The 27350-nt window shown below is 48.0% G+C and overlaps 1 protein-coding gene across 2 annotated transcripts in view; it reads right to left on the reverse strand.

Moving 5' to 3' along the window:
- Positions 1-27350, reverse strand: part of GMDS (GDP-mannose 4,6-dehydratase) — a 560326-nt gene that overhangs the window by 81723 nt on the left and 451253 nt on the right. For both annotated transcript variants that reach the window (XM_004596493.2, XM_058668314.1), the window contains exons 8-9: positions 23213-23331; positions 3347-3443 (exon numbers count right to left, since the gene is read on the reverse strand). In XM_004596493.2, coding sequence (XP_004596550.1) covers positions 3347-3443; positions 23213-23331 — 216 coding nt within the window. The remainder of the gene's footprint in view (positions 1-3346; positions 3444-23212; positions 23332-27350) is intronic.

The raw sequence follows: 27350 nt of genomic DNA on the forward strand, positions 1-27350 counted from the left end.
GTGAATATCAGTTTTTCTATTTACACAATACTTCTATATCACTAAATAGGTTTTGAAACTTCAGCAAAAAGATGAAACCTAAGATATAATGAGCATAAAAATTCATGTGCATATTAATATTTGCCAGTATGTCAATTAGCACTTGTTAACTAGTACTCTAAACTGGTTAATCTGTCCATAACTTGTTCATGATGCCCTTCCATTTCCAAGGGTACTGGATTCCAGGAGCCGATGGCACCCTGTGTCCGCAGTCTCCGTGAGGGTAGTCACCATGTCTCTTGTTGACGAATGTATTCTCTGAGGTATAGCACAGTGCTCGGTAAGTGATGGGTAGATAAACAACACGAGCCACTAGGATGCTGAGGGTTCACACGTGCTGGGCACTGTGGAAGTGACTCAGTGAGTTCTCCAACAATGCTCTGAAACAAGCTCCAGTTTGAACTCTGGTTTTGAAGGTGAGAAAATAGGCACTGAGATGTGAAGTGACTTGCCTAAGGTCACACAGCTAGTCACCGACAAGTTTTTGAACTGAGCCAAGTTTGGCTCAGGGGCCCAAATTTAAGCACAATACCACTTCCTCCCCAGGAATAGGTGCACAATGTAGTACAATGAGCCTAGGTGTCATCGTATGTCTATACGGAAAACTACACTCAGGGCGGCAGTCCGAAGCAGCAGAAAACCCAAAGATTCCTTCTGCCACTGGCGAATGATGGGATTTGGGGGTGACAATGGGAAGGTTTTGAAGTCTGATTCCCAGGCTCTCTAGGGCAGCACAACTCTGTGCCATCTGAAGGAATTCCCGGGCAGAGCCACCCAAACCTGGCTCAGAGGCAGAGCGTCAAAGGCGTGGCCTGGCTCAGCTCGAACTGCAGGCTGGAGGCCTTGTTCCAGGCCCAACACTGCCACGATTTTTCACGCTGATACAAAAGATGGAAGGAAAGTGAACCTCTGGCGCATGGGAAAGTACGCTTAACATGGAAGACAGGTGGCCTCCCCGAAGCTAGCCCCTGGCGCGCTGGAGTTCACCTTTCTTCAGCCTAGCCTGAGTCTTAACTCCTCAATCTTTAGCTCTGTTTCCTTCGGGTCTTGCTCTGGGATGCTGGTGTTCCATGACCTCACATGACCTCACTGCTTTGTCTTTTTCCCCTTCAGATTTTCCTGATGGCACTTCCATTTTCCTATAAGGCACTCTGCAACCCCTGGCCTCCTGATCTAGTCTCTGCTTTTGGCTTCCAGCGCCCCTGCGCACTGAAGGTCTGGGCCAGGAGTGGGCAGATGGTAGGAGTGAATCAGGGGAACCCAAGTCGCTCAGGAAGAAAGGCAAGCATGGGTAGGGGAGGGAGACAGCTCAGACCCGGGAGGTCCCACGGCTCCCCACGCTGTACGCTGACAGACCCTGCCTGCTGCTGCGGCCTGCATCAGAACAAAAAAGGGCTCCTTTCAGGGAGCAGTCCCCTTGCTGCTGGGCAGGAGGCTTACCCCCAGGCAATTTAACAGAAGCCCGGTAAGCTGATCCAATTTTCAGAAAGCTCATAGTGCTGAGGAATGAGGTTAAAAGCTTGGGTTCACTCCACCAAGCCAAGGCAGCAGACAATGCAAGCGTGGGGACTTTGGAGTGAAATCCTGTAGTAGACTGAGAATCCGGCTGTAAAGGGAATCTTGGAGAGCTGGACGGGCCAGGAGGGAAGGAGGGTTCACAACAGGTATTACGATAACATCAGCATGAACAAAGCAGCAGGGAGGGGGCTGTGTGTCGCGGCAGGAAAAGGGGGGTGACACGGCTTCGAGAGTGGTCTTGTTAGTCCGAGGGTCCTTTTCCTGTTCAGCAGACTCTTTTGTTTCTGTGTCCTTATCAACCCCACACCTCGCCTAAGTCCGAGTGACAGACAAGCTGTGCTTAATGACTTCCCAGCTTTTGAAACTATTCCTGTGTTGGGGGGAGAAAGAAAGGGCTATGCTGGGCTTGTGGTGGGAGTGGAAGCTCCAGTCTGCTTCGTGGGACTTTCACTCGAACAGGACCATTGTTGCCTGCTTACATGCACAAGTGCGTGCACACGCATACACACGCAAACACACACGCACGCACGCACTCGCCCACAGGTCCAGAAGAAATCTGTCAGTCCTGCGGGGCTCTACAAGGCAGTCCGTGCTGTGTCAGCAGCCTGGCAGCTGGTACCTTCCTCCCCCAAGGACAGGACACATCCTCTCCCCGGCACACCCACTCTCCATTAGCACCGGGAACAATTGTTCACTGTGGCAGAGCCAGCCACGCCCTGCCTGGGGACAATGCACAGACTCCGTGGTCCCAGCCCTCCCCAGTACGGTGGCTTACTTCCTCTCCTTTTTATTTCCTCCTGTGTCCAGGAGCGCACGAAATACAGCTTTTTGCTTGTGTTTGAAAGAAAACATTTCCAAGAGCGGTTCCTCATGACACATTCACTTTCCAATCTTCCTAATCTCTAAAAGGTCTTACAATACATGGGAATTCACTTCAAGAGACAGGCAATACGCTTCAAAGGGATTCCGTTCTCACAGTCAATGGACATACTATGCAAGAACCATCACACGTGAGTATTTCTCACTGGAGACACAGCTTTCTACCATCTAGAAGGGTTGTGTAACCTTCTAAGAGTGGCCCATGGCAATGCTGTAACACCAAGGCAGGCATTTGTATAGATTTAGCAAAGGAAGACTGATGGTGACCGCAACTTCTACATTGAGAAATTCATCCACGCATCTAACCATCCACCAATCAGTTGATTTTGCTGAAGCACCCGTTTGTTACAGTAGAAGATACTAAACAAGTTCCCATCTTCAAAGAACTCCCAGTTTGGTGGTGAGAAAGACATATAAACAAGAGATGATTTTTTAGTTTCTTAGAATTGGATATTAGAATTATAGCTAGCAGAACTACATATGAAGTATGGCCTAAGGAAAGACTTAATGGACACGGAGAAACCGAAGCTCAGTCCCTAAAACTGTGTCTGGGCGACTGTTTACGGCTTGGTGCGTCTACACACGAGTGAATACACACGTGTGTGAGCCAGGCAGGCATGGCCGCAGAAGCGGGCGGGCCCTCCAGGTCCAGTCAGAGACCAACTGGAGATGTGTGCCTCTGTTTCTGGAGCCAGTGGTTTGCCAGGCTGTGATTCACTCCTATCACCTTCAATCAAGCAATACCTTTTTTTTGCGGCCAGTGTGGTATCTCATGCCATGTTCTCTGGGAAGTGCCTGCAGCAGGATGCTGCAGAAGCTTGGCAACAGGCACTTGGGGAGAACATTTTCCCACCCGGCCTGCCAAGAGTGTGGCCCTCAACTGGGCGTTGTGTGCAGTGCGCGTCCTTACCACTTCAGTGGGCCGGTAGTATTTGAGATCCACAGTCACGTGAACTTTGCCGGTTTCTTTGCATCTGCCCACTTCGTTTTCATTCTTTCCTTCCCACCTGTAAGGAAGATAAACACTTAATCAGCTCCTAATTGCTGGGAGCAGCTGGCCACACAGGGGTCCTCACAAAAGCCCTGGCAGGGCTGTGAGCGCTCATTAGCTGCAGTGTGCAGGCGGCAACAGTGACTTTCAAAGACGTATTTTCAAAGGGTAGATTTCTTTCTTTCCCCCTCCCACCCTCAACCCTTCTTTCTAAGAAAAGCATGATGCATTCTGAGCTAGGACTTCAGAAAGGAACAGACCAGCCTGAAAAAGGATCGAAGCAAGTGGCTGCAGGATTCCCACAGAACGTCCTGCACTTCTTTAGACCCTCCGAGGCAGAGTCGAGGAAGAGAAACCAAGTCTTTGGTCTTCTCCTTCCTTCCGTTTTATCAGTGCAATTTGACACTCAAGTTCCTGCCTTAATCATCAGCTGACTTCATCCCTGGGTTGTGTCTAAGTTCCCCTGCACTCCCCAGCCAGCCCTCATTGAGAACTCTCAGATGATTACACTTCCAACAAGTGCGCAAGGGACTGCTCATTCCCGGCGAGGCATGGCACTCGCATCCTGGCTGCCCTCGCTAACATTCACAGGGGACCCCGGAGAAGGCCCACCAGGATTTCTCACACCAGCTCTGCACAGGATAAGCTCATCAGCTTCAAGTCCAGGTTCTTGCTAAAAATTTTCCCAGCAATTTCAGGTTTCCATTTTTTAAATGTTGACCTTTATGATTTCCATAATGGAATGTTCAAACAATAGACTGTATTATAAAGCTTAACTTATTTGTACAGATGACATTTTTTTTCCATAAAAAAGACATGAAAAAGTCTGATTTCAATGCTTTTATTTTTTAAAGATTATTTTACTTTACTCAAAAGTCAGTTATGGGGGCTGGGAGAGGAAGAAAAAGAGAGGAAAGAGAGAGAGGGAGAGAGAGAGAGATCTTTCAATTGCTGGTTCACTCCCCAAATGACTGCAAGGGCCAGGGCTGAATGGATCTGAAGCCAAGAATCAGGAGCTTCCCTGCCCTGTGCTCCCAGTGGCTGCAAGGGCCCAAGACACAGGGTCACCTGCCACTGCCTTCCTACACCACCAGGAACCTGGATCCGAAGTGGGGCAACCAGGACTCAAACCAGTGCCATCTGGAATGCCGGTACCACAAGGAGAACTACTTGCTATGTCACCATGCAGGCCCCAACACTTTTATTTTATTTTTTAAAGGTTTTTTTATTATTGAAAGGAAGATTTACAGAGAGAAGGAGAGACTGAGAGAAAGATTTTCTGTCTGCTGGTTCACTTCACAAGTAGCTCCAATGGCTGAAGTCAAGCCAATCCAAAGTCAGGGGTCAGGAGCTTCTTCCAGGTCTCCCCAACAGGTGCAGGGTCCCAAGGCTTTGGGCTGTCCTCTACTATTTTCTTAGGTCACAAGCAGGGAGCTGGCTGGGAATTGGAGCAGCTGGGACAGGAACCAGCACTCATATGGGATCCTGGAAGTTGCAGGGCAAGGATCTAGATACTAGGCTCTTGTGCCAGGCTCCCAACACTTTTCTTTTTTAAAGACTGATTTATTTACTTGAAAGTCAGAGTAATAGAAAAGCAGATACACAGGCAGGTATTTTCATCCACTGGGTTACGCCCCAGGTGGCCGTAACAGCCAGTGTTGGGCCAGGTGGAAGCCAGAAGCCAGGAGTTTCTAGATCTCTTACATCTGGAGTGTAGGAGCCCAAGCACTTGGGCCATGTTCTGCTGCATTTTCCAGGGAGCTGGACCAGAAGTGGAACAGCAGGGATTCGAACCAGTGCCCATATGGGATGCTGGAGTCACAGGCAGCAACTTTACCTGCTATGCTGCAGTAGCGACCCATCGGTGCTCATCTTTAGAATGAGCTTGCTTTATTGGCTAACACAGGGCGATTCTGTGTGCTGCTTTAGAGTCACAGTGAGGGTCAGAGTGGGGAACAGAGGGTCCAGACATCTACCTGGATAGGAGAGTCAGAGGTGCCACGGAAGGTGGGGGCTCCATGTTAGAGTAGTTTGGGTATTGTGTAGGTTAGCTGGCCTTACAAGCTTTTCTTCTGATTAATCTGGCCCAAGTCCTGTCCCATTGCTTCTTTTATTTTTTGGTTAAGATTTATTTTATTTTTACTGGAAAGTCAGATACACAGACAGGAAGAGAGACAGAGAGGAAGATCTTCCGTCAGATGATTCACTCCCCAAGTGAGCCGCAACGACTGGTGCTATGCCGATCCGAAGCCAGGATCCAGGAACTTCTTCCAGGTCTCCAACACGGGTGCAGGGTCCCAAGGTTTTGGGCCATCCTCGACTGCTTTCCCAGGCCACAAGCAGGGAGCTGGATGGGAAGTGGAGCTGCCGGGATTAGAACCGGCGCCCCTATGGGATCCACGGTGTGTTCAAGGCGAGGACTTTAGCCGCTAGGCCATGCCGCCGGGCCCATTACTTCTTGATAGTAAAGGGGAAGTATTTTCACTGTTGGAGCCATAATCAGTTGATCTGATGTATTGCATTTGTTGGTGGGTTCTACGCAAATGTGATAAGAGTTTCGTCACACAGGGAGAGTGACAGCGCAGCCAAGTGAACAGATATAAAACTCGAAGTTGTTCACTTTTCCATGGCTTTCATATTAATTCATTGTCTTAAAAAAAGGCAATTAATCTGTTTTTTTTTTCCCCTCCATAATGCTGACTACATCAGTTTAACAGCTCAAGTACTGATGGGAATTTCCAAGCAAGGCAATGGAAGGATCAGAACTAGATTTCTGGAACATTACCTGGAAATGGTGTATGGAGGCTTTGGGATTTAAAGAATGAAAAATGTTTTACAGTTAGATAACTGGAAGTAAAGGTGACCCTCTCTCACAAATCAAAGGCAAATCTTGGCTAATCTCCCCAGGAAGAGACCACAAATAGCCAGGTTACGATTTTTAGAAACAGCCACATTCCATTGTGACACTAACCACTGCAGTGGGATCCTATCTCTGGCTAGGCCACTTGCACGTCACAGGCGTGCTTCACCGTCAGTACGTGTCCATTTCAGACCTCCCGAGGAGCAACAGGTGCTACAGGTACCTCCCCTGCCCTGGCAGCATCTCCACAGGAACCCCGGGTGCAGCTCTGTCCCGTCTCCAGGTCTTAGCTGACTCGGCCAGTGTGGCTTGGCCTGCAGGTCCCTGCCCCCCCAGCTCTCCCTTAGCTGACCAGGCCAGTTGTATGTCTTTACAAAGGCAAACATTTAATCTCTGTTTGCATCAACACACTTGTGCCTGCCTCGCCTGAATTCTGGTACCTGGCAGCTTTCTCTGTGCTGCTTTGGCAGTCACACACAGGCTAACATGTGGGATTGGCAGTACTGCAGACCACTGGAGATGGGAGGAGGATGCTTCCCCAGCAAGGGGATTTAGTAACCCCATCTGAAAGTCCAACCTAGGCTGAGTGCTACCTTGCCACTTCTGGGTACGAGCATCCAGCCAGCCTATCACGCTGCTGTCTGGACACTGTCTGCGGAGCTTCCATCTTAGATGATTGTCTACCATCCACATGGGCTCTGAGGGCATGGCTTGCCCTCTCTGATGAATGCAGTTGTACTGAATAATCAAATGGAACCAGGAAATGGTTCAAAGCACAACTCAGCTGGCAAAAACCAACTTTCTAATTTGCACCAGGTCTGCATGAGGGCAGTTAGCAAAAGTTTTGGCCTAGGGCCAGAAAAACATTCAGTTACAACAATATGTGAAATGCTTGTGCTAACACATAAAAGGTAACAGTGAACTTGTCTCAACAAGTCATATTATGACTCAAATATCAGAGCTGCAGCGCGAGGGAAATGATGATGACGGCTTGATGGGGGGGTGGAGGATAACTAACTGCCCACTGATTTAGATCAACGGCTCATCCAGCAGGGACCCTTGATACCACAGTTTTTAAAAATAAATCATTGGTTCCTAACAAGGATTCAAAAGCCATAGAAAACAGAGCATAATAACAAAATGGAACACAGTAAGGCAAGATGAGATGCCAACGAAATCTACCCAACTAGGAGTCTTTCCCGGGAACACCAGCAACGTGTTTAAAGCAAGTTTAGGGAAGATTACACCTGGGTGTGGGGTGGGAAGGGCCTCCTGTTGTGCACTGGGTCTCACAAAAGTTTTCAAGAACGCTGTCTTGTCAGGGTGTAGCTGTAGAGGCTACCGTGGCAGCTAATGGAACCGGTGGCAAGCAAGTCTCCACTTTCGGTCACAGACACGATCGCACCTGCTTGTGCTCCTTCGTCAGATGCCTTTCCAAACAGGAATAAGCTCAACAACGGTTATGAGAACAGGAAAGAGACAGCAGAACCTGCAGGCTGGAAAGGAGACTTAGCAGAAGCCCTGGCGAGGCAGCAGCGGGAGGCAGGGCCCAGCCTGAGCCTGGCGCCCCCCACATGCGGAAGCCCTGAGAGCTCAGGAAGGGAGGGCTGATTGCAGTCTCCACGGCCAGCAGACGGGCCGCCCCGGCCTCCTCACTTGGCAGCTGCCTCGCTTTCCCTGGGGGAGACGGTGGTGGGAACGGAGGTCACAGGCCCCCGAAGGGCGGGCACCATGTGGAGAACAGAGAAAAATGAAGTGAATGCGCACATGCGTGCCAAGGGCTGGCAGCCTGTGGACAGTGTCGGGTGTTCTCCGAGGGCCACCTGACGAGGCCATTTAGCTTTAAGCCCATGAGGATCCCCCGGCTCCTTCCCATAAAGAAATGGGCCTGATGCCAGCCTTCTGAAACATTAGCAGAAAACCCAGGAGTACAAGACAGGGATAAAGGAAACCACATACATGCAAGATAGTAGTCAGAACAAATAAACTGGAAAACAAAATGCAAAAAGCACTTGTAGGGGGAAGAGGGTTACAAAAGAAAACAGAACAAACTAAAGTTATCACTGTCAATAACACTCAGAGAGGTAAGGAGACTTATCAAAGAAACAAAGATAGGATATGGCATACAAGAAGGGCAACTGGGGCCCCACATGGTAGCCTAGCGGCTAAACCCTTTGCCTTACACACACTGGGATCCCATAGGGGGCCGGTTTTAATCCAGCTCCCTGCCTGTGGCCTGGGAAAGCAGTCTGGGATAGCCCAAAGCCTTGGGACACTGCACCTGCATGGGAGACCAGGAAGAAGCTCTAGGTTCCTGGCTTCGGATCAGCTCAGCTCCAGCCGTTGCAGCCACTTGGGCAGTGAATCAATGCACAGAAGACCTTCCTCTCTGTCTCTCCTCCTTTCTGTGTATCTGACTTTACAAGAAAAATATTTTTTTAAAGAAAAGGACAATTATACTCTGAAAGTTAAAGTGAGGGTTTATATTTAATTTTTAAAAGTTTTTGTTTAAGACAGAATAGAAGAAAAAAGTCCGAGAGAGTACAGCAGCAAGCGGTGGACATGAAAAGCTGGAGGAAGGACAGGGAGAAAACCAGCAGAGCACTAAGGGACCAGGCACACTGGATTTCTAGGGAGCAAGTGCAGAAAATGCAGAGTGGAGCAAAGAATCACCTGAGACGACCACAGGAAGCTGATCAGAGCAGAAGCACAAGGATTTCCAGGTTGACAGGATGCCCGAAAGGACAGACGGTCCCCTCCCCCTCCGCAGCAAGTCTCAGGTCAGCAGGGCCAACAGAAGCCTGTACCACCTTCCAGAGGGAAGCAACACCACTGGGAGTTCCCGCGTGGACGGTTCTTGATGTTCCACACTAATCCTTCAGGTGAGAAGGCCATGCCTTCAGAATGCCAGAGGAAGATGACTTCTTGTCTGGAGACATGGATCAGCTGCACTGCTGGTATTCATGATAGACTGAAGATCTTTTCAGATTTACTGCGTCACAATCCAGTTACTTCTCATGCATTCCTCTAGCAACATGAACTAAGATTTTGTTTTACCAAAGCAAGTGGGTTTTTGTTTTTTTTTTTTGAAGAGATGTTGGGACACGGGTACTCCAGCTCAGAGGGCTAACATAAGAACCCATCCAGCTGAGCATGAAGAACAGCTGGGGCTGACCCTGGCCACCCAGCATCCAGAGGGATGCTCCTGAAAGACCAGACTGAAATCAGCTGGGTTGGGGGCAGGGAGGCTCTATGCCTTAAGAGGAGATTTAGATGTCTGGGGCAGAGTTTGAGGGAAAGTTAATGATAAATGCACTCAAAACGAAGCAGAGAAAGACAACTTTCAAAGGCTCTGCAGCAAAGAATCATCACAGACAAGCAGTAGCAGCTGTGGCTGAATGCGGTGGGTGGCACTCGTGCCAATGCCTGCAGTATCTGGGCTAACCAAACCTGAAAACAGCAGGGCCGAGAAGCAAGAGAATGCAGGGAGAGATTGAGGGAAGGAAAAGAGAAAAAAAAACAAACCCTTGTTTGGAGGAAGAGGAGGCCAATGGGTTGTGTCTACGAGGGAACCATGAAGAACTGGCAATGACTGAATGCTGTTTGGAAAAATGATGAATGCCGAAATAATCAGCTAAGAGAGCAGAACAGGATAAGAGGACTTCCGGAAAAAAAAGTACGGAGGAAAGCAGATCAGAGAAAAGCATTATCTTTCAGTGAGTCAAGACAATTGGCCAGAACAGTATAATGCCCATTCCAGATGGGCCTAGAAGCCACACTGAGAAATGGGGGGCTGACTGGAGAATGGTACAGAAACTGGGAGATTTCCTGGGCTCTGTGATAACTCCTGTAGGATTAAAAGAACTAGGAGAAGACAGCTAGTGATGAAGCACCATCCCCTCTGCCAGCAGCCTGCCACAGTGTGGAGACGCGAGATTCTGAGGGACCAAGGCTAGCCAGAGGGCCACTCCCACCTGATCTCCTCTTGCCCCCCCTTTGGGCCATACATTAACTCCTGGATGGAAGAAATCACTGGCAGGCGGGCTTCAGTTGCTGTGCTGGCAAATGACAGAGGTAGTGCCAGGCAAGTGGCTCCTCTATGGACCGTGTGATGTCAGAGATCAGGGCACAGGGCTGTTGGCCCCGGTAAGAGGTGCCAACCATTCCAGATGTAGAAAGGGAGATGGGTAGGAGGGCTGGTGCAGACCCTGCACCTGCTGGAAGCCACTGCCATGGCTTGGGCAAAAGAGGGGAGAGGTCGACCTTCGGACAGCTGCTGGTAGGACAGGCAGCCGAGAGCCAGGGCAGTGCTCGGAGCAGATGCAGGTCTGTGTGGGAGAGCAGAGGAGGAGGGCTGATGGCCCTGCCCTGCAGAGCAGTCTAAAAACTCCTTAAAGTGTAGTAGGGCTGTCCCCCCGGGTCGGGACAACATGCCAGAGGAACTGGAAGTGATGCTAGGGTGTGATCTGTGTGCCCAGGGTGCCACTGTGTTCATCCCAAACCTGCTCTTATGTCTGTAAGACAGCACCAGTTGCTTGCATCCCTGCTAAGAATTCTTCTAGCTTCATTTTTATTAATGGTAATAAGTGCTCTTAAAGAGGGGGGTTTGGATGACAATGAACCAAGAATGCACTTGTTGTTAATGTAATAGTTGACTGCAACCAAAAACAAAGCAAAATTTAAGCCCATTATAAAGCTTTCATCTAATAGACACATCTTATGATTCATACCCACACTGATTATTGTGCTTTCCACATTCTGGGGCCTTGATGAATGTTAGCTGATGCCTCCTGCCAAGACTCGGGCGGGCTACATGAGCTGGAGTTGGTAGATGGGGAGAAAAAGTGTAGAGGCATGAGCTGCTTACAGAGGCCCACACAGCCAAGGGGTGCAGAGAGCTGAGCCACTTACAGATGCCCACACAGCCAAGGGGTGCGGGAGAGCTGAGCCGCTTACAGATGCCCACACAGCCAAGGGTGTGGGAGAGCTGAGCCGCTTACAGATGCCTACACAGCCAAGGGGTGCAGGGGAGCTGAGATTCACAGGGCCTGCTCCCTGGTGGCACAGTCTGACATGTGTCTCCCATGGCTGGAATAAGCTGATGGGTGTAGCGCTCTCTTTAAAATGGTTCTCTCATTTTTATAGGGAGGTTCTTCCCAAATATTACTTCCAGGAAAAATTTTCAACTGGGGTTTCCCCTTGCTTGCGACTTTAAATCAGCACCACTGGGAAACAACTCAATACAGAGACTAAGCTCAGATCACCTTTTTCTTGCAATTCATCTCTAGGTTGCACCTGGGAAGTCAGTGGATCATGACCTGAGCGGTTGGGCCCCTGCCATCCACATGGGAGATCTGTATGGAATTCAGGTTCCTGGAGTTTGCAGGTTCCTGACGCAGTCCTAGCCATGCAGCCATTTGGAGAGTGAACCAGCATGTGCAAGACCTATTTTTCTCTCTCGCATAGTATCTAACTCTGCCTTCCAAACAAAACACAACACAACAATCTTTAAAACAGGAGAAAGAATCCAGCAACATACCAGGCTGGGTCTCAGCCCCTACTGAGCCATGTGTGAGCTGTATGTGGGTATGGACGAGCCGTGGCTGGGCTGAAACATCCAACAGCAAGAACCAGTTTGGGTTGAAGGCCAGTCAGGAAGGGCCACTGTTCCTTTTAGGACAGGAGATGAACTGAGTAGGGCTGGCTCATGAACCCACTGGTATGCGCAAAATCTGGCACTCAGAGGGGTTCTGATGGAGGAGCCTGGGCAACTCCTCTGGCAGGACACAGACCCTGCAGGTAAGCGCAAGAAGCATGGAAGGAAACAGCCCAGAACAGGCCATGGAGAGTTTCCCACTGGCATACATTTGGCATGGGTCGGGGGCAGACCAGGCTGAATCAGTTCATCCACTGGCGAATCCGAGCACCAGAACAGAGTGTGGGTCGGGCCAGGTTCGGTTGCAACAAAAGCCAGTGCACATTACGCAATGCCAAGGTGAGCTGGCCTGTACCGGATGTGGATGCAGTGCCTAAACAGCACACATGAGAACCCGAAAGGGGGGAGCGGAGCTGGCAGGGGGAATATAGAGGTGTTCCCCTGCTGGACGGCTACTCCCACTGGAGAGCGTGAGCTGGGATGGGCACAGACCAGACTAGGCAGGGCTACAACACCTGTGGGCCTCATGTGGACCAGATCAGGGAAAAGCCAGGCTGGGCTGATTGTTCCGACTGGTGCAATCTTCAATTAGAGTGGGTGAGGGCTGGTTGGGTTTTGCTGCAGCATCAGCTGGCAGAAGCTGGCACTGGAGGCTAATTCTGTCAAGTTAAACTGCAGAACTACCTGGAGAGTGCACAATCCGGGAGTGGGAGTGGCCTGAGAGGGAAATAGTGGGCTCCTCCCTCTTGGGTTACCATTCCCACTGGAGAGCACGAAAACCAGGACAGGGGCTGGGGTGGCTAGACAGGAAGGCATCCAACAGCATGTGTGTGGGCTGGACAGTGGAGCTGGTTAGGTTCAACTAGCCTTCAATGCCCATTGACAGGTAGGTATGAGAGCTGAAGGGGATGTGGGACAGATTGGACTAGTCTGCTGCACATACTGGCAAGCAAGGGAACCAGGATAGCGGGCGGGCCTGGTGGGGGTTATTATGGGTCGCTCCGACTAGGCTGCAGCTCTCACTGGTTGATGTGAGGGCTGAGTATGTGCTGGGCAGAACCAGGCTGGACTGCAACACCCATTGGTTCCAGTGGAAGACAGGGCTGGAAACAGAACCGACCCAGCAATTGCAACCACCAGCTGATTGGGGCGATGGACTGTGCCGGGCCCTGTACTTGCAAGTACACACAAGAACCTCGTCTGAGTTCACCTCAGACAAAGTTTCTTTAGGGATCCCCCTCAATTGAACTGCCGAACTCAGAACCCTAACCATGAAAAGGCAGAGGGCAGAACAAATCAATCAACTACCCCAGCCATATGCTGGCAGTGAAAAACAGGGCAAACGGAGACTCTAAGTTGGACTATGTCAATCAATGGATTCTTCAGCGACCTCATCGTGCTAGGAATGGCGGGATTGGCAGCAATTCAGATCTGTTGAACTATCAAAACCACTTACGCAAGACCCTTGGAGTGGGTCCTGGGGTGGGTGGCAGACTGGGTGTGGCTTCTCACTTTTCCTCCCCCTTTACACCAGATATAGGGATATAGCGAAAAAATGTGGAAATAATAGTCTTGCCCACTTTCCTGTAGCCCTTGAACTTTTGTGCCCTAATTAACTATGTAAAGATCGTCAAAAAAAGAATCCAGCAACAGGAACAAGGGGCAGGCATGGCTCTCTTTGCCCACCCAGTGGTGCCGGAAGGACTTCAGATGCACTGCCAGACTCTCGGTGAGCCCGGGTGTTGGTGTGCCGCATCTACTGCTCTCACGCAGCTTGGATTTGGATGGCTGCCTCAATCTGTGAATGGTAGGGGGCCATGAGCATGGAGGAGGGCGCCTGGCACGGACTTGGTCAAGGGAAGGGTGTTGGCCAGAAGGTGGCTGTCTAAGATCTAGAGGATGAGTGGGAAGCAGCCAAGGGAAGCAGAGGGACTCGTGGGAGCAGGTATCACTTGATTTGTCCCAGTGTGGTCAGGCCAGTCCAACCTGGCATATTGGCTTGCTCTGTGCCCACATACACTGCCTCTATACCTTTTGCACTCATCCTACCTTCCTGGAATGCTTTCCTTCTTCTCAACTCCCACCCAGACCTCACACCTGGGCAAGGGCCAGGTCCTTGGCTGAGCATGGAGTATTCTCTGGTCCCTGAGTAACATACGTGCACAAGGTCATCAGCTCTATGCATGCACTTGGACAGAACATGTTCCAACTGGGACTCAGCTACAGTTGAACTCCTCAAGGGCCAAACAATGTCTGTTGAATCTGATGACTTGAGCTTAAAGCAAAATGAGCTGGGCAGAGAGCACGTATGTTGCACTTCAAGGATGTGTTAGGCATCATGCCTTCTGTTTACATCATAGTCAAGGTGGCAGTTAGTCTGTGGATCTAATGCTCCTTAGCCAAGAACTGGAGAACTGCAACAACCGCACCTGATGTGCAATGGAGGTTGCCTCCCATGCCACAGTCAGTACACAGCACCTGGGCTCTCAGGTGAGGCTTGCGCGTGACAAAGAGGCCTGGTGCTCTAGCTAGGAACAGCATGGTAGGCTGGGACATTCCGATAGTCATGAGCAAAAAAAACAAAGCAGTCTGGATATTTATAAAACTAAATGATAGGATAGCGTAGATTGCCAGGGAAGAGAGAATGGATCAGAGAGAAAGGAAAGAGGGAGAAAAAGACATCCCATCTAAATGCTTACATGCAAACTTCAGTCACTACTATATCTAAAGAGAATTTGCATAATTTTGAAGGCCTGTCTACTTAGTTTTCCAGAAGTTTGTTGTTGTTGTTAGTTCTTCACTTGAAAGGCAGTGATACAGAGAGAGAGGGAGAAACACAGAGACATGTTCCCTCTGCTGGTTCAAGTGCCCCAGTCACCACAGTGATGCGTGCTGAGCGAGGCTGGATGTTTATCCCGGTCTCCCACATGGCTGCACGGATCCCCGCGCTTGGGCCATTCTCTGCTGCTTTCCCAGGGGCGTCAGCAGGCAGCTGGATCAGAAGTGGAACAGCTAGGCCTCAAGGAAGTGCTTGTATGGGATGCTGGTGTCCGCTTAACCCACTGTGCCATAATGCCAGCTCCGAGAAGCTTTTCATGGTGACTACACTCAGGCACAGGCTTTTTTTGGCACAGCTTTTCTTCATGGTGCTCGACTTCTCTAAGCAGATTCAGAAGACGATGAATAAAGTGAGTGACACTTTTACCACTCGGTTTCCACAGATTCCACGTGGTTAGATAAGAATGACATCAAGCATGTCACTGAGGTGTGGGGGGGTTAAAGCTATCAGAGCATGGGCAGGTGTTGCTGGTCTAAAAGCACCATTTAGAAAAGATGGCATTTTTCCTATAGAGAAAACCTTGAACAACAGTGGAATTCCTTCTGCTATGCCCCTGATACAGATGGGCCCCGTAGCATAATACAATGCAGTTATAGCCTCTGGAAGAATGCTCCACAGGGACCCAGGGAATTCTGAGTCACACGTTAGAAGCTCAGGCCCCAGTGTGAGGACATTAAGCAGTAGTGGCACTTGCCGTGAGGTTATCAGGGCCTTGCTCTAGAAGGCATTTGAGATGACTTTCCTGAGATGCTGGGTGGAAAATGAGTGAGCCCAAGCCTCCCTCACCTAAGCTTCCTCTCCTACCATGCGCCATCTTTCTCCTCTGAGCCCACTGCAGCTGTTGTGACTGTGGGGCCCTCGCCTGAGTAGAGCAGGGAGGCAGGGCTCCAGAACTACGAGCTAAGAAAGACCCTCGTTTCCTGATGTTACCCACTTTAGGTGTCTTGTTATAGTAATAGAGGACAGGTAATATAACAGGGCTCCCAGTCCCCTCTGCCAAGGCTCAGACTCCAGAAATGCCACAGCAGGTCCAACCTCCAATCAGGGGAGGGCTTTGCAGTTGTGCACAACTACAAAAGGGCTTGTTATCCCTGCCAGGGGATGCTGGACAGAAATGGGTTGCATTCCTCATGTATCACTGGGCCTTCGCTGTTTGTGCCGAAAATGTCAATCCAGCAGCAAAGGTGAGGACACACATTCCCAGAGCCCAAAATGCCTGCCGCCAGCTCCTCACTCCGGCAGCTTGTGCAGACCTCACATAGTTGCCGGCTAAGCTTACCAGTCTTCCTTCTCCAAACTGAACAAGATTAACGACAGAAAATTAGCCAAGACAAGTATTCACCTGTTTGGTTTATCCTACTACCATCTTCATTGTAGGAAAAAAAAAAAAAGAAAGTTTCCTTTCCACGCTGCTTTGTAATAACCTGAAAGGAAAGTGAGGCAACATAGCCCACAGGGTCCCAGCAATGCAGCCTCCTCGTCCCAACAAGCAACACACACATACATTACAGGGCATCTGTGTGTATATATGTATAGTGTATATCCCTGCCCCCAAACACACACACACATATATACACACACACTCTTATAGTGTATATCCCTGCCCCCCAAACACACATACACTACAGGGTACACATACGCACTTATAGTGTATATCCCTGCCCCCCAAGCTCACACACATATACTGCAGGGTACTAGCTCTCTAGGAAGGAAACTACAGGGTGGTGCTCTCACAGCTCTCAGCACCATCATGCCACAGCAGTGATGTCAACTGTGAAACTCAGGGACAACGGGTGGTCTTGCACAGTCCTTCTGGACAAGCTGGCTTAGGGAATATCCAGTGAGGCTCAACTGAGTATTTCCAGGGCACCTACTGCAGACAGCTGCTGCGAGCGGTGAGGACTCACTTTGGAATGTGAGGGATAGGCCATTCCTATCATAATTGCCTACAGCTGCAGACCCAAAAGGGCAAGGAACTCAGGGATGCTGTGGTCTAGGGGTGAGGAGTTTGCTTCCAGGGATAAGCAAAAGAACAAAACTGCTCATACTGAAAATTATCCTTCATGTCAACATTAGGATTCTCAAGAGCCCCGAAACGAGGAGTTAGCTGCTGTGTCAATGGAGCGTCCCTTCTCACCAGCACGCAGGCCTGGGCCTGTTGTTGGGGAGAATATCAAGGCTAGAAAGATGACAAGTGCAACGTACCGGGGGCTTCTTGAGTCAGCCGGCTCCGTTACTCACTGCTTGGTGACCTGGAGAGGGGCTGTGTCTTCCTCTGGGCCCAACTTCCCTGCCTTATGCAGACAGATAGCTCTGCTCCCTGAGCACCAGGCTGTGGACCTCCAGGGGGGGCACCTGGTCCTCTCTCTCTGGCCACAGGTGGCGGCCTTGGATTTGCTCCACACTCTGGTTGCAGTGACTGGTTTGGCGATTGATCACTGCACACAGATGTTCTTTTCATTCCATCAGCCACGTCATTAACCACAAATACAGAGCTCAGGCTGTGGTGGGTGCTGGTGTTAGGTGCTTTACATATATGCCCCAAATTGTTTCATTCCATAGCTGAGAAAATGGATACCTAGAGAAGTAACTGTCCCCAAGTCTCAAAGCTGGGACTGCAGGCCAGAAAGTGTGGGACTGGGCTGGTGCAGGTAGCCATGCTGTGTATGCCACACCAAGCGTGGGTGAGGATGGATGACTTAGGAAGGAACTGGAGCATCATCCTTGGAAGAAGGAGGCAGGTACAGCAGTACTCTCTCTTGCTTTGTCTGAAATGGAAAATGTACCAAGATCCCCGGAGGATGCCAGAAGCCACGGCAGTGCCAAACCCTATGTATGTTACTTTTTATTCCTGCACATAAACACCTATGGTAAAGTTCGATTTGTAATTCAGGCACAGTAAGAGATGACCAATAATGATTAATGCTAAAACAAGTGTAACAATATACTGCAGCCAAATCCCCACAGCGTACTTTGGGGCTGTTATTAAAATATGGGTGACCTGAGCACCAGCACTGTGGATCTGATAACCAAGGTGGTTCCCCAGTGCCTGAGGCTGAGCAGTACCCAGTGTGTTCACATGGAGAGAGGGGTACCTACAAAGCCTGTGTACGCAAAGGATGGAGGGCGCAGACAACGTGTATACGTGGGACATGGGAATGTTGCACAACCAGGGAGGGGTGGTGGAGGGCAGCATAAGATCCCATCAGGCTGGTGGGATCCCATCAGGCAGAATGGTGAGTTCTAAGGTTATGAATCGCTTGCTTGTGGACTCTCCACATAACATCTTGGGCTGCAGTTGATGGCAGGTAACAGAAATCTCATAAAGCAAAATTGCTGGTCCGCAGGGCACTCCTGCCCTCCTGAGGCTATCCCACAGCCAGGCTGCCCTGAACCGGGGACAGTGACATTCCCTGCCTTGCCACATCTGCTTGGATTTTCATGTGTTTTCTCTCTCATTTCTGCCTCTGAGGACACGGCCTGCCCAGTCAGAAGCTCACAGCTGCAGCTGGGGGCTCCTGGTGCTGCCTGAGGCTTCCTGCTCCTCTTCCAGCAGAGATCGGAATGTTGATGTGTGGGGCCCAACAAGAGACAGAGGAAAGAGACTGGGAGAAACAGTGAGACCTGAACTGTGTACTGCATTCACAAAGTCATCACTGTTACATTACATCTGGCTTGGGGTAGTGCGTTTATAGTCTGCACAAACTACGGGTCGAGGATCCTTTATCCAAATTGCTAAGAATCAACAAGTGTTCTAAGGATCAGATTCTTTTCCTTTGGAATTTGGAACATTTGCTGATACACAGTAAGATATCTCAGAGGTGGGACAAGTCTGAACAGGAAATTAATTCACGTTTCATCTGCCCCTTGGTGCTACTCCAGCAGGGGTTACAACACACAGCAGTTTCTACATGAAGCAGGCATTGGAGGCTGTGGAGACTCCTTCCCAAACAGCATCTTGGTCCAGGAAGCGCTGGGTGGGAACAGACAGGCGCTGGGTCTCTGGAACCACAGGACAGAGGAGGACTTGCTGACTGAAAACCCCAGGACATTACCGTCCACTGATGCAGAATGGGTCAGACATGTTTCCAAAGAGAGTCTAACTTGGGGATTCATTCCTAAGATGATTTCAAAGTTTAAAGACTACATTTAAGGTGATTTCTAAACAAAAAAGTCATACAAGTTCATTACAGGATTTTGAGAAACAGAGGAAACTATACAGTAGAAAAGTAAAGTTAGCCAGAAAGCCATATTACTGAAACTATCGCTATTACATTTTTTGGGTGCATTTTTCTGCCATCTTTTTTTTTTTTTTTGGAAAGTCAGATATATAGTAGAGGAGGAGAGACAGAAAGATCTTCCATCCGATGTTTCACTCCCCAAGTGACCACAACGGCTGGTGCTGTGCCCATCCAAAGCCAGGATCCAGGAACTTCTTCCAGGTCTCCCACGTGGGTGCAGGGTCCCAAAGCTCTGGGCCATCCCCAACTGCTTTCCCAGGCCACAAGCAAGGAGCTGGATGGGAAGTGGAGCTGCCAGGATTAGAACCGGCGCCCACACGGAATCCGGGGCATGCAATGCGAGGACTTTAGCCACTAAGCTACCACCACCGGGCCCTTCTGTCATCTTTTGTGAGTGTATTTTGGGGGAGTTCTACATTCTCATAAAATATATACACTTGTAACTCCTTTTTCCCAATTTAATGTTGTCATAGTTCATGCTATTTAAATTCCTCATATGTTGTTGTTAAGAGGTGTATAGTGGCTGGCTGATCAAACTTACTGATCCATGTCCTTGATGACAACTACTTAAGGGGTTCCTTTCTATTGAAAAAAATCACACTGAAGCACAGCCTGCAAATAATACAGTGTATAAGGTACTTGAATGCATCTTGAGGAAGGCATGGACTCCAGGAACCATGGCCACCAACAAGACATCAAGCCTTTCTGTCATCCCAGAACACTCTGTCTTTCCCAGCCCTCACTTCATGCTCACGTGTGTATCTTCCAGGCTAACCCGTGGAGCATCTTTTCATGAGCCCAAGGCCATTCACCCTAACCACACATCAGCTTTCCATCACAGCAAATGCACCTTTTCTAGAAGGGTACAGGAAGAGAGAGCATACAACAGCAGTGTATACTCCCTGCGTCTGACTTCCTTCACTAAGCAGAATGTCTCTACCCATGCCGTCACACGCACGGACAGGTTTTCTCTATTCCTGTGAGCAGACATCACACTTAACTAGGCATTCATGCTGGTGACGACACACTGGAGTGTGTAAATGTTTGTAACAAATAAAGCTTTGGTGCAAATGCATGTGTGTCCCTACACCAAACGGCTATCCAGCATTGCTAGCTTAAGATGAAAGTTTAGGTAGCTGCTTTGCCTGTATCCCACAACTCTTGACATTCCATTTTCATTTTCATTAAGGGAAAAATACCACTTCCTTTGAGATTCTTCTCCTTGGCTTACGTGTTATTCAGGAGTGTGTGTTCAGATTCCAATATTTGGGGATTTCGAAGTTTTTCTGTCATTGGTTTCAATTTTAGTTTCTTTTTGGTCCGAAAATATATTCTTATTATTTCAATTCTTTAACATTTGGGGAGATTTTTATTGTGCATTTTTATCTGAAATGCAGAGAAACAGGCAGAGAGATGTTCTCTCTGCCAGTTCACTCCCCAGATGCACACAAGAGCTGTGGCTGGGCCAGCCTTGATCCCAGAACCTGACCCAGGTCATCAGCTGCCGCGGCTTCCCAGAGTGCCCACTGGTGCACACACACTGGACTTGAAGGCAGGCACTCCAACGTGGGATGGGTGTCACTGTCACACCCCCAGGCTGGGTTCATGGTACAGAAGGCGGCCTGTCCGAATGCATGTGCCAGGAGCACTTGAGAAGAACACGCATTCTGTTGTTTTTGGCTAATGGGTGTGATTTACACTGCTAACTGAGTCAACAGAATAATCCTTCTACATTCTCATTGATGTGTCTACTTACTCTGTCAGTTGCAGAGCAGTCTTCAGCATCCAATGATAATGTTTGCTTATGTTTCCTCAGGTCTGTCCATATTTTGAAATAGCTGTAACTAATCTTAGCTATTCCATATGTATATGAAATTGCTGTGCCTTCATGTTGACCTGATCTCTTCCACGGGAGGAGATTTCATTCCTCGTAGCTTGAGGTCGTATTTGGCTCATGCAACACAGCCTCTCTGGCTTTCTTATGGCATTTGCCTGTTTTATTTTTTCATCTTTTTACCTCATCTCCTGTGCACTTACATTTAAGCTGGCCCCTTGCAGACAGCATTTGGTTCATTTATCAAGCCGGACCACCTCCTGAATAAACATTGTTTACAGCATTCACCATCGACATCATCATCATCATCAGTGTGGTTGTGATTTCGTTCTCTTTGTCCCCTCTGTGGCTTGTCCCTCCCTTCTTCAGCTTCTTTCAGACTGAACACGCGGGGTTGCACTTTCAGTTAGCTGTTGGCTTGCTGCTGATCTTCCACTGGGTTACGTAGAGTTCTAGAGTCAGCGGCATGTACTGTAACTGACTGAAATCTACAAGAATTTTACACTAATTCGCAACAATGTAATGGCGAATGCTTCCGTCTTGTCCCATGCTTCGTGCTATTCTTGTCACAGAGTTCAGATACAGTATTAGAAACTCCATAACATTTTACTTTTACATAAAATAGTTACTGGAATTTCAAAGAAATTTAGAAATGCATAGAAAACACTTGCTGTCGACTCAATCATGTAGATTTAAGTCTTAAACTGGAATAATCTTTCCTTTGCATGAATGCTTGTTGGTAATGAATGCACTCTGTGTTTTTCTTTTTTTTCCCCTTAATCTGAAAAGAGTCTTTAATTCCTGTCCACTTAAAAACTATTTCGTGGGTATATAATTCTATGGCTGAAGTTTCTTAACCGGTAGAAAGATACTGTTTTACTGTCTTTTTCCTTGCATATTTGCTTACAAACTTTCTTATTTTTGTTTCTCTCTAAAGAATCATCTTCTCTGACTGCTTTAAGGTTTTCTCTGACATTTATTTTGAGCGTTTTGATTACAGGGTACGTTGGTGTGACTCTGCTGGAGTTTATTCTGCATGGGGTTTTTATGAAGCCTTTTGGATCTGTGATTTTATTGTCTCAACAAATTTGGGAAAAACGTCAACTTCTCACCCTTAGGAGAGCATTGTCCCTCACCAGCCCTCCTCCCCGTCCCTCGGACCCCAAATGGAACTTTTAGAGATGAGAACTATCTAGAACAGAAAATGCTTCGGGCATCGAAAGATCAGACACTGCAGAAGAGAATGAGCGAACATGCAGACGTAATAGAAACTATCCAAGAAGAAATGTACAAAGAAAAAGACCATTGGGGGTAAAAAAAAAAAGTCCTAGTTTCAGTGGACCTGTGCGATGATCACCAAGCAACCTGACATGTAATGGAAGGCCCAAAGGTGGGGGAGGGCCAGAAAAGGACGGAATTACTGCCCAAAGACTATTCAGTCTCGTAAATAGAAACCAATCAAACGCTGTAACAAGGATAAACTAACACGGTAAGTGCAATAAAAGCGAATATTGGCACCGTACGAAAGAACAGAGAGGGATGGCTTGACTTATACAAGGTGCCTACAACAGGCATGTGCATCGAGTGCAGGCAGGCTAGAGGCAACCCATAAACGGGAAGAGGTGGAGAGAGGTGTTACTATTTAAGGAGCACAGAGCATCTCGTTGGGGTGATGAAAATCTGACAGAAACTGAGCTGAAGGTTACATAGCATGGTGCGTGTGCTCAACGTCACTGAATTGTGTGTTCCAAAAAGGATCAGGCAGGTACATTTTATGTTGGTCTGTTTGTTCACCGTAAATTACCAAAACAGACAAAAAGTAAATAAATACAAGAATGCTTATAATGAAGGATTTTCCAGAAGTCTTTCCAATATTTCAATAAAAATCTGATTTCACAACTTGTGTGATACAAGGTGTAAGCTGCGCAAGTGGAAATCAGATCATTTCGGTATAAAGGAATCCATTGGTCCAGGGGCCAAACGCCAGCGGAATCTGAAAACTAGCTGCTTCTCCTTTAGCACCGTGGACTTCCTCAGCTCCCTGGCTGCCTTGCGTTTTATGGAGGGAGAATGGTACCATGTGTAGGACGTACAGAAGCTCAGGGTGTCGAGGCAACAGGTCACAGCTTGTCAGTGGTTCAGAGAAAAGAAGACAGTTTATAGGGTGGAAACACCTGGTGTAGGCCTTGACCTCAGCAAGCTCGCACACAATGAATGGCTGCGTGCAGAGCTCTGAGGTGCAACTCCCGGCATCGCAGTACCACAGGGAGCGGCCACGTGACGGTAACCAGTGCCTGGGCAGACCAGCACTCACACGTGCACGCACACCAGCGGTGACCTCTCCCCTGTACTCACACAATGGTTTTCCCGATGCACATGAACGACTTCTCAACAAATTCCCGGACACTGTGCACTTCCCCAGTGGCTATGACAAAGTCCTCTGGCTCATCATTCTGCAACATCAGCCACATAGCCTGGAGAGAGAGAGAGACATACACACATTCTGGTGAAAGTTGCACTCAGTGGTCACCCTGAAAACAGTGTTACCAGATATGCGCGACTGGACATGGACACGCACAGCAGGAAAGTGCACTAGCCTAACCGTTGCATCAACGGTTCTCCAACTGGGCTGTGCATCACAGTCCTCCTGGGAACACCTTGGGTTGTACTCCTAGACTCCAGGCGCTGGGGTGCAATTCCGTAGGAATCTTAATCTTTCACATCCGGGGAGACAGGTCCTGGGGCCACACCTTGGAAGAATGCCATCTCAGTGGCATCTCAGGTGACTAACCTTTTCAGGAGCAGATTTGCTCATAAGCACAGTTCTAAAGGCACTGTCGCATTTCCCTGCATATCACACACTTCTTTACTCTCCAGACCCTTGATCAGGTTGAAAATTCAACCCTCTGAAAAGTGCAGTAAGCAGCAGTGACCGAACAACACTGGAAAATAGAGTGCTGCTGTTGTTTTCAAAAGTTGTCTGAGAGCCTCTTAGAAGCTTAGCACCTCCGTGAAGGGGGAGGGAGCTGTCCAGGCAGCATCTGCGGCTCAGCGTCCAGCTGCCACACTTGAGATGCACTGCACAATCCCTTCTCAGTGGCTACCTGCACATCCAAGACCCGTATGTGGACAGCAACCATCAGATCCTGGCTCCCTGAATCAGCAGAGCTTCTGTTGTTGTATTCACAGCATATGAGCCCACTGTTTCTATGGCCTGGGTGGCACATTAATTACTAAGGTTTTTTTTTTTTCTTTTAAATTTCTTCTTCTTCTTTTTTTTCTTTTAAACACAGCAAGAAGTAATACAGGCTTTTACAAAATCAACTGCAGCTTCACTCCAGCATAACTTGACTCTTTAAAGACCCAAGACAGGGGCTGGCATCAAGGCCCAATGGATGAAGCCAGGAGCCTCACCTGCAACTTCAGCCCTCTCCCAGCAGAGCTCCAGCTCAAGTCCCAGCTGCTCTGCGTCTGATCCTGCTCTGCCATGGGCCTGGAGAGGCCGCGGAGGACAGCCCAAGGGCTTGGGCGCTTGCCAGCCATATGGGAAAGCCTGATGAAGCTCCCAGTTCCTGGTTTCGGTCTGTCCCAGCCCTAGCTATTGCAGCTATTAGGGCAGTAAACCAATGGATGGCAGGTCTTCCTGTCTCTCACTTTTTCTTGCTCTGCCTTTCCAATAAAGCTAAAATAAATAAATAAAAAGATCCGAGCTGAGGAGAAGGCAAGATGACACCACAGGGTGCAGACACGTTTGCAATGACGGAGAATCGTTAGACAGGATGAAGATATTCCTGGATTGGCAGGATCAACATCATCAAAATGTTCATACTACCAAAAGTAATATACAGATTCAACACAATCCCAATCCAAATCCCAAGAACATTCTTTCCAGAACTAGAAAAGAAGATACCAAAGTTCATCTGGAAACACAGGAGAACACGAATAGCCAAAGCTATCCTGAAGAATAAAACTCAAGCTGGAGGAATCACAATTTCAGACCTCAAGACGTACTACAGAGCAGTGGTTATCAAAACAGTCTGGTACTGGTACAGAAACAGAGAAAAAGATCAATGGAACAGAATAGAAACACCAGAAGGGAGCCCACACATGTATAGTCAACTCATCTTTGACAGGAAAACTGAAAACAATCCAGGGAAAAGGCCTGGTCTCCTCAACAAAAGCTGTTGAGGCAATTGGATAGCAGCGTGCAGAATTAAGAAGCAAGATCTGCAGCTGTCACATTAAACGAAAATCAGCTCCCAATGGACCAAGGACCTAAATCTACACCCAGACACTATCAAACTATTAGAGGAAAACAGGAAGCATTCTCCAAAAAACAGGAATGGGGAAAGACTTCTTGGAAAGACACCCAAAACACAGGCAGTGAAAGCCAAAATGAACATATGGGACTACATCAAACTAAAAAGCTTCTGTACAGCAAAGGAAACAACAAAGTGAAGAAGCAATCAATAGAATGGGAGAAAATTTTTGCACACTACCCAAGTGATAGAGGACTGATATCCAGGATTTACAAAGAGTTTCAGAAATCTAGGAACAGTAAACAAACAAATAAAACCAACCCTGTAAAGAAATGGACAAAAGGAAATGAACAGACATTTTTCAAAGGATTCAAACGGCTAACAGACATATGGAAAGATGCTCAGGCTCCCTAGCTGTCAGGGAGGTTACAAATGAAAACAACATTGAGGTTCCACCTATCTCCAGTGAGGTTGGCTTACATTCAAAACTCAATTTACAACTCCTGCTCGTGTGGATGTGGGGAGAAAGGCACCCTCCTGCACTAGTGGATGTGTAGGCTAGTAAAACCACTATGGAAAACAGTATGGAGAGTGCTAAGAGAATTACAAATAGACCTGCCATATGACCCCGCGAGCCTGTTCCTCGGAATACATTCAAAGGAGATGAAAAGTGCATATGAGCAAGGGATGTATAATCCTATAAATACAGCAGCACAATCTACATAGCAAAGACATGGTAACAGCCCAGATGCCCGTCCAAAGAGGAGTGGTTAAGAAAACCGTGGTATATCTACTCCATGGAATATTACTCAACCGTTAAAAAGAATGAAATTAAACCATTTGCAACTAGATGGTCCCAACTAGAGACCATTATGCTCAGTGAAATAAACCAACCCCAAAATGACAAATATCATATGTTCTCCGTGATATAAGGCAGTCTTCATGCAAAATGTTAGATCAATAATCATTTCCATACTGTTTTTGCTGCATCCCATGTGTTTTGATGTTTTGGTCTTTATTCTCATTTCTTCCAAATAGTTTCTTTTCTCTTATCAAATTCATTGCTGGCTCAAGGATCGCATGGAGGTATCACTTTACCCAAGAGGCTTTTGTGTTTTCTTTTTCATTTCTTCACTCATGTATTGGTTATGCAATGGTGCATTTTTTGACTCTATGGTGCTGTACATTTTTTCTTTTAACTTCATTCCTGTTGTTGACTTTGTTTCATGGCTTCTAATTTAAGGAAATGTATAGTGATGGCATAATATAGACTATCATATCCAGATGTGAAGACACAATGCAGTGTGCATCTCTACTTCTAAGTCAAAGATGGATTCCCAATGAAACTGTTGAACATATCTACATAATAAGATACTGGACTGCATGGCATTTCTGTACCAGCAATGTCAGGGCACACTTAAATAACAGACTGATGGACTTATGACTATTTATGAAGGACTATATTATTGCAATATATATATATGTATATATATATACACACTATATATTGTGGGGAAAATCAGTCAGCAGTTAGGGATTAGGGGAGGGGTAGGGATATCCCAGACCCTATGGAATTGTAACTTAACATCCAAAATTTAAAATAAATAAAAGTGGAAATGAAGAAAATATGCAAGCCAAATAAATATTAACATTCTTTTTATCATTCCCATCCATTTATCCATATAAAATTGGTAAAAGGAAGTGGTTTTTTTTTTCTTTGTTTTGTTTTGTTTTTTAAAGACAGCTTCCAGTGCTAGCAGCTCCAAATTCTTGCTCTAACATTTAAAGAAAATTACCGGGCCCAGCGCCGTGGCCTAGCGGCTAAAGTCCACGCTTTGAACACGCCAGGATCCCATATGGGCTCCGGTTCTAATCCCAGCAGCTCCACTTCCCATCCAGCTCCCTGCTTGTGGCCTGGGAAAGCAGTTGAGGATGGCCCAATGCGTGGGAGACCCGGAGGAGGTTCCGGGTTCCCAACTTCGGACTGGCACAGAACCGGCCGTTGTGGCTCACTTGGGGAGTGAATCATCGGATGGAAGATCTTCTCTGTCTCTCCTCCTCTCTGTATATCTGACTTTGCAATGAAAATAAATAAATCTTAAAAAAAGAAAATTACCTATGGTTGGTGTCTCCCTTGCTGGGTAAGCTGGAAAACAGGTTACTGATCCATTAAGCAGCCTATTCCCTCTTAGCAGACACCATCCCAAATCTTAATGCCTCTTCAGTTACACACA

This window comes from Ochotona princeps, chromosome 1 (assembly GCF_030435755.1).
Source record: "Ochotona princeps isolate mOchPri1 chromosome 1, mOchPri1.hap1, whole genome shotgun sequence".
NCBI lineage: Eukaryota > Metazoa > Chordata > Mammalia > Lagomorpha > Ochotonidae > Ochotona > Ochotona princeps.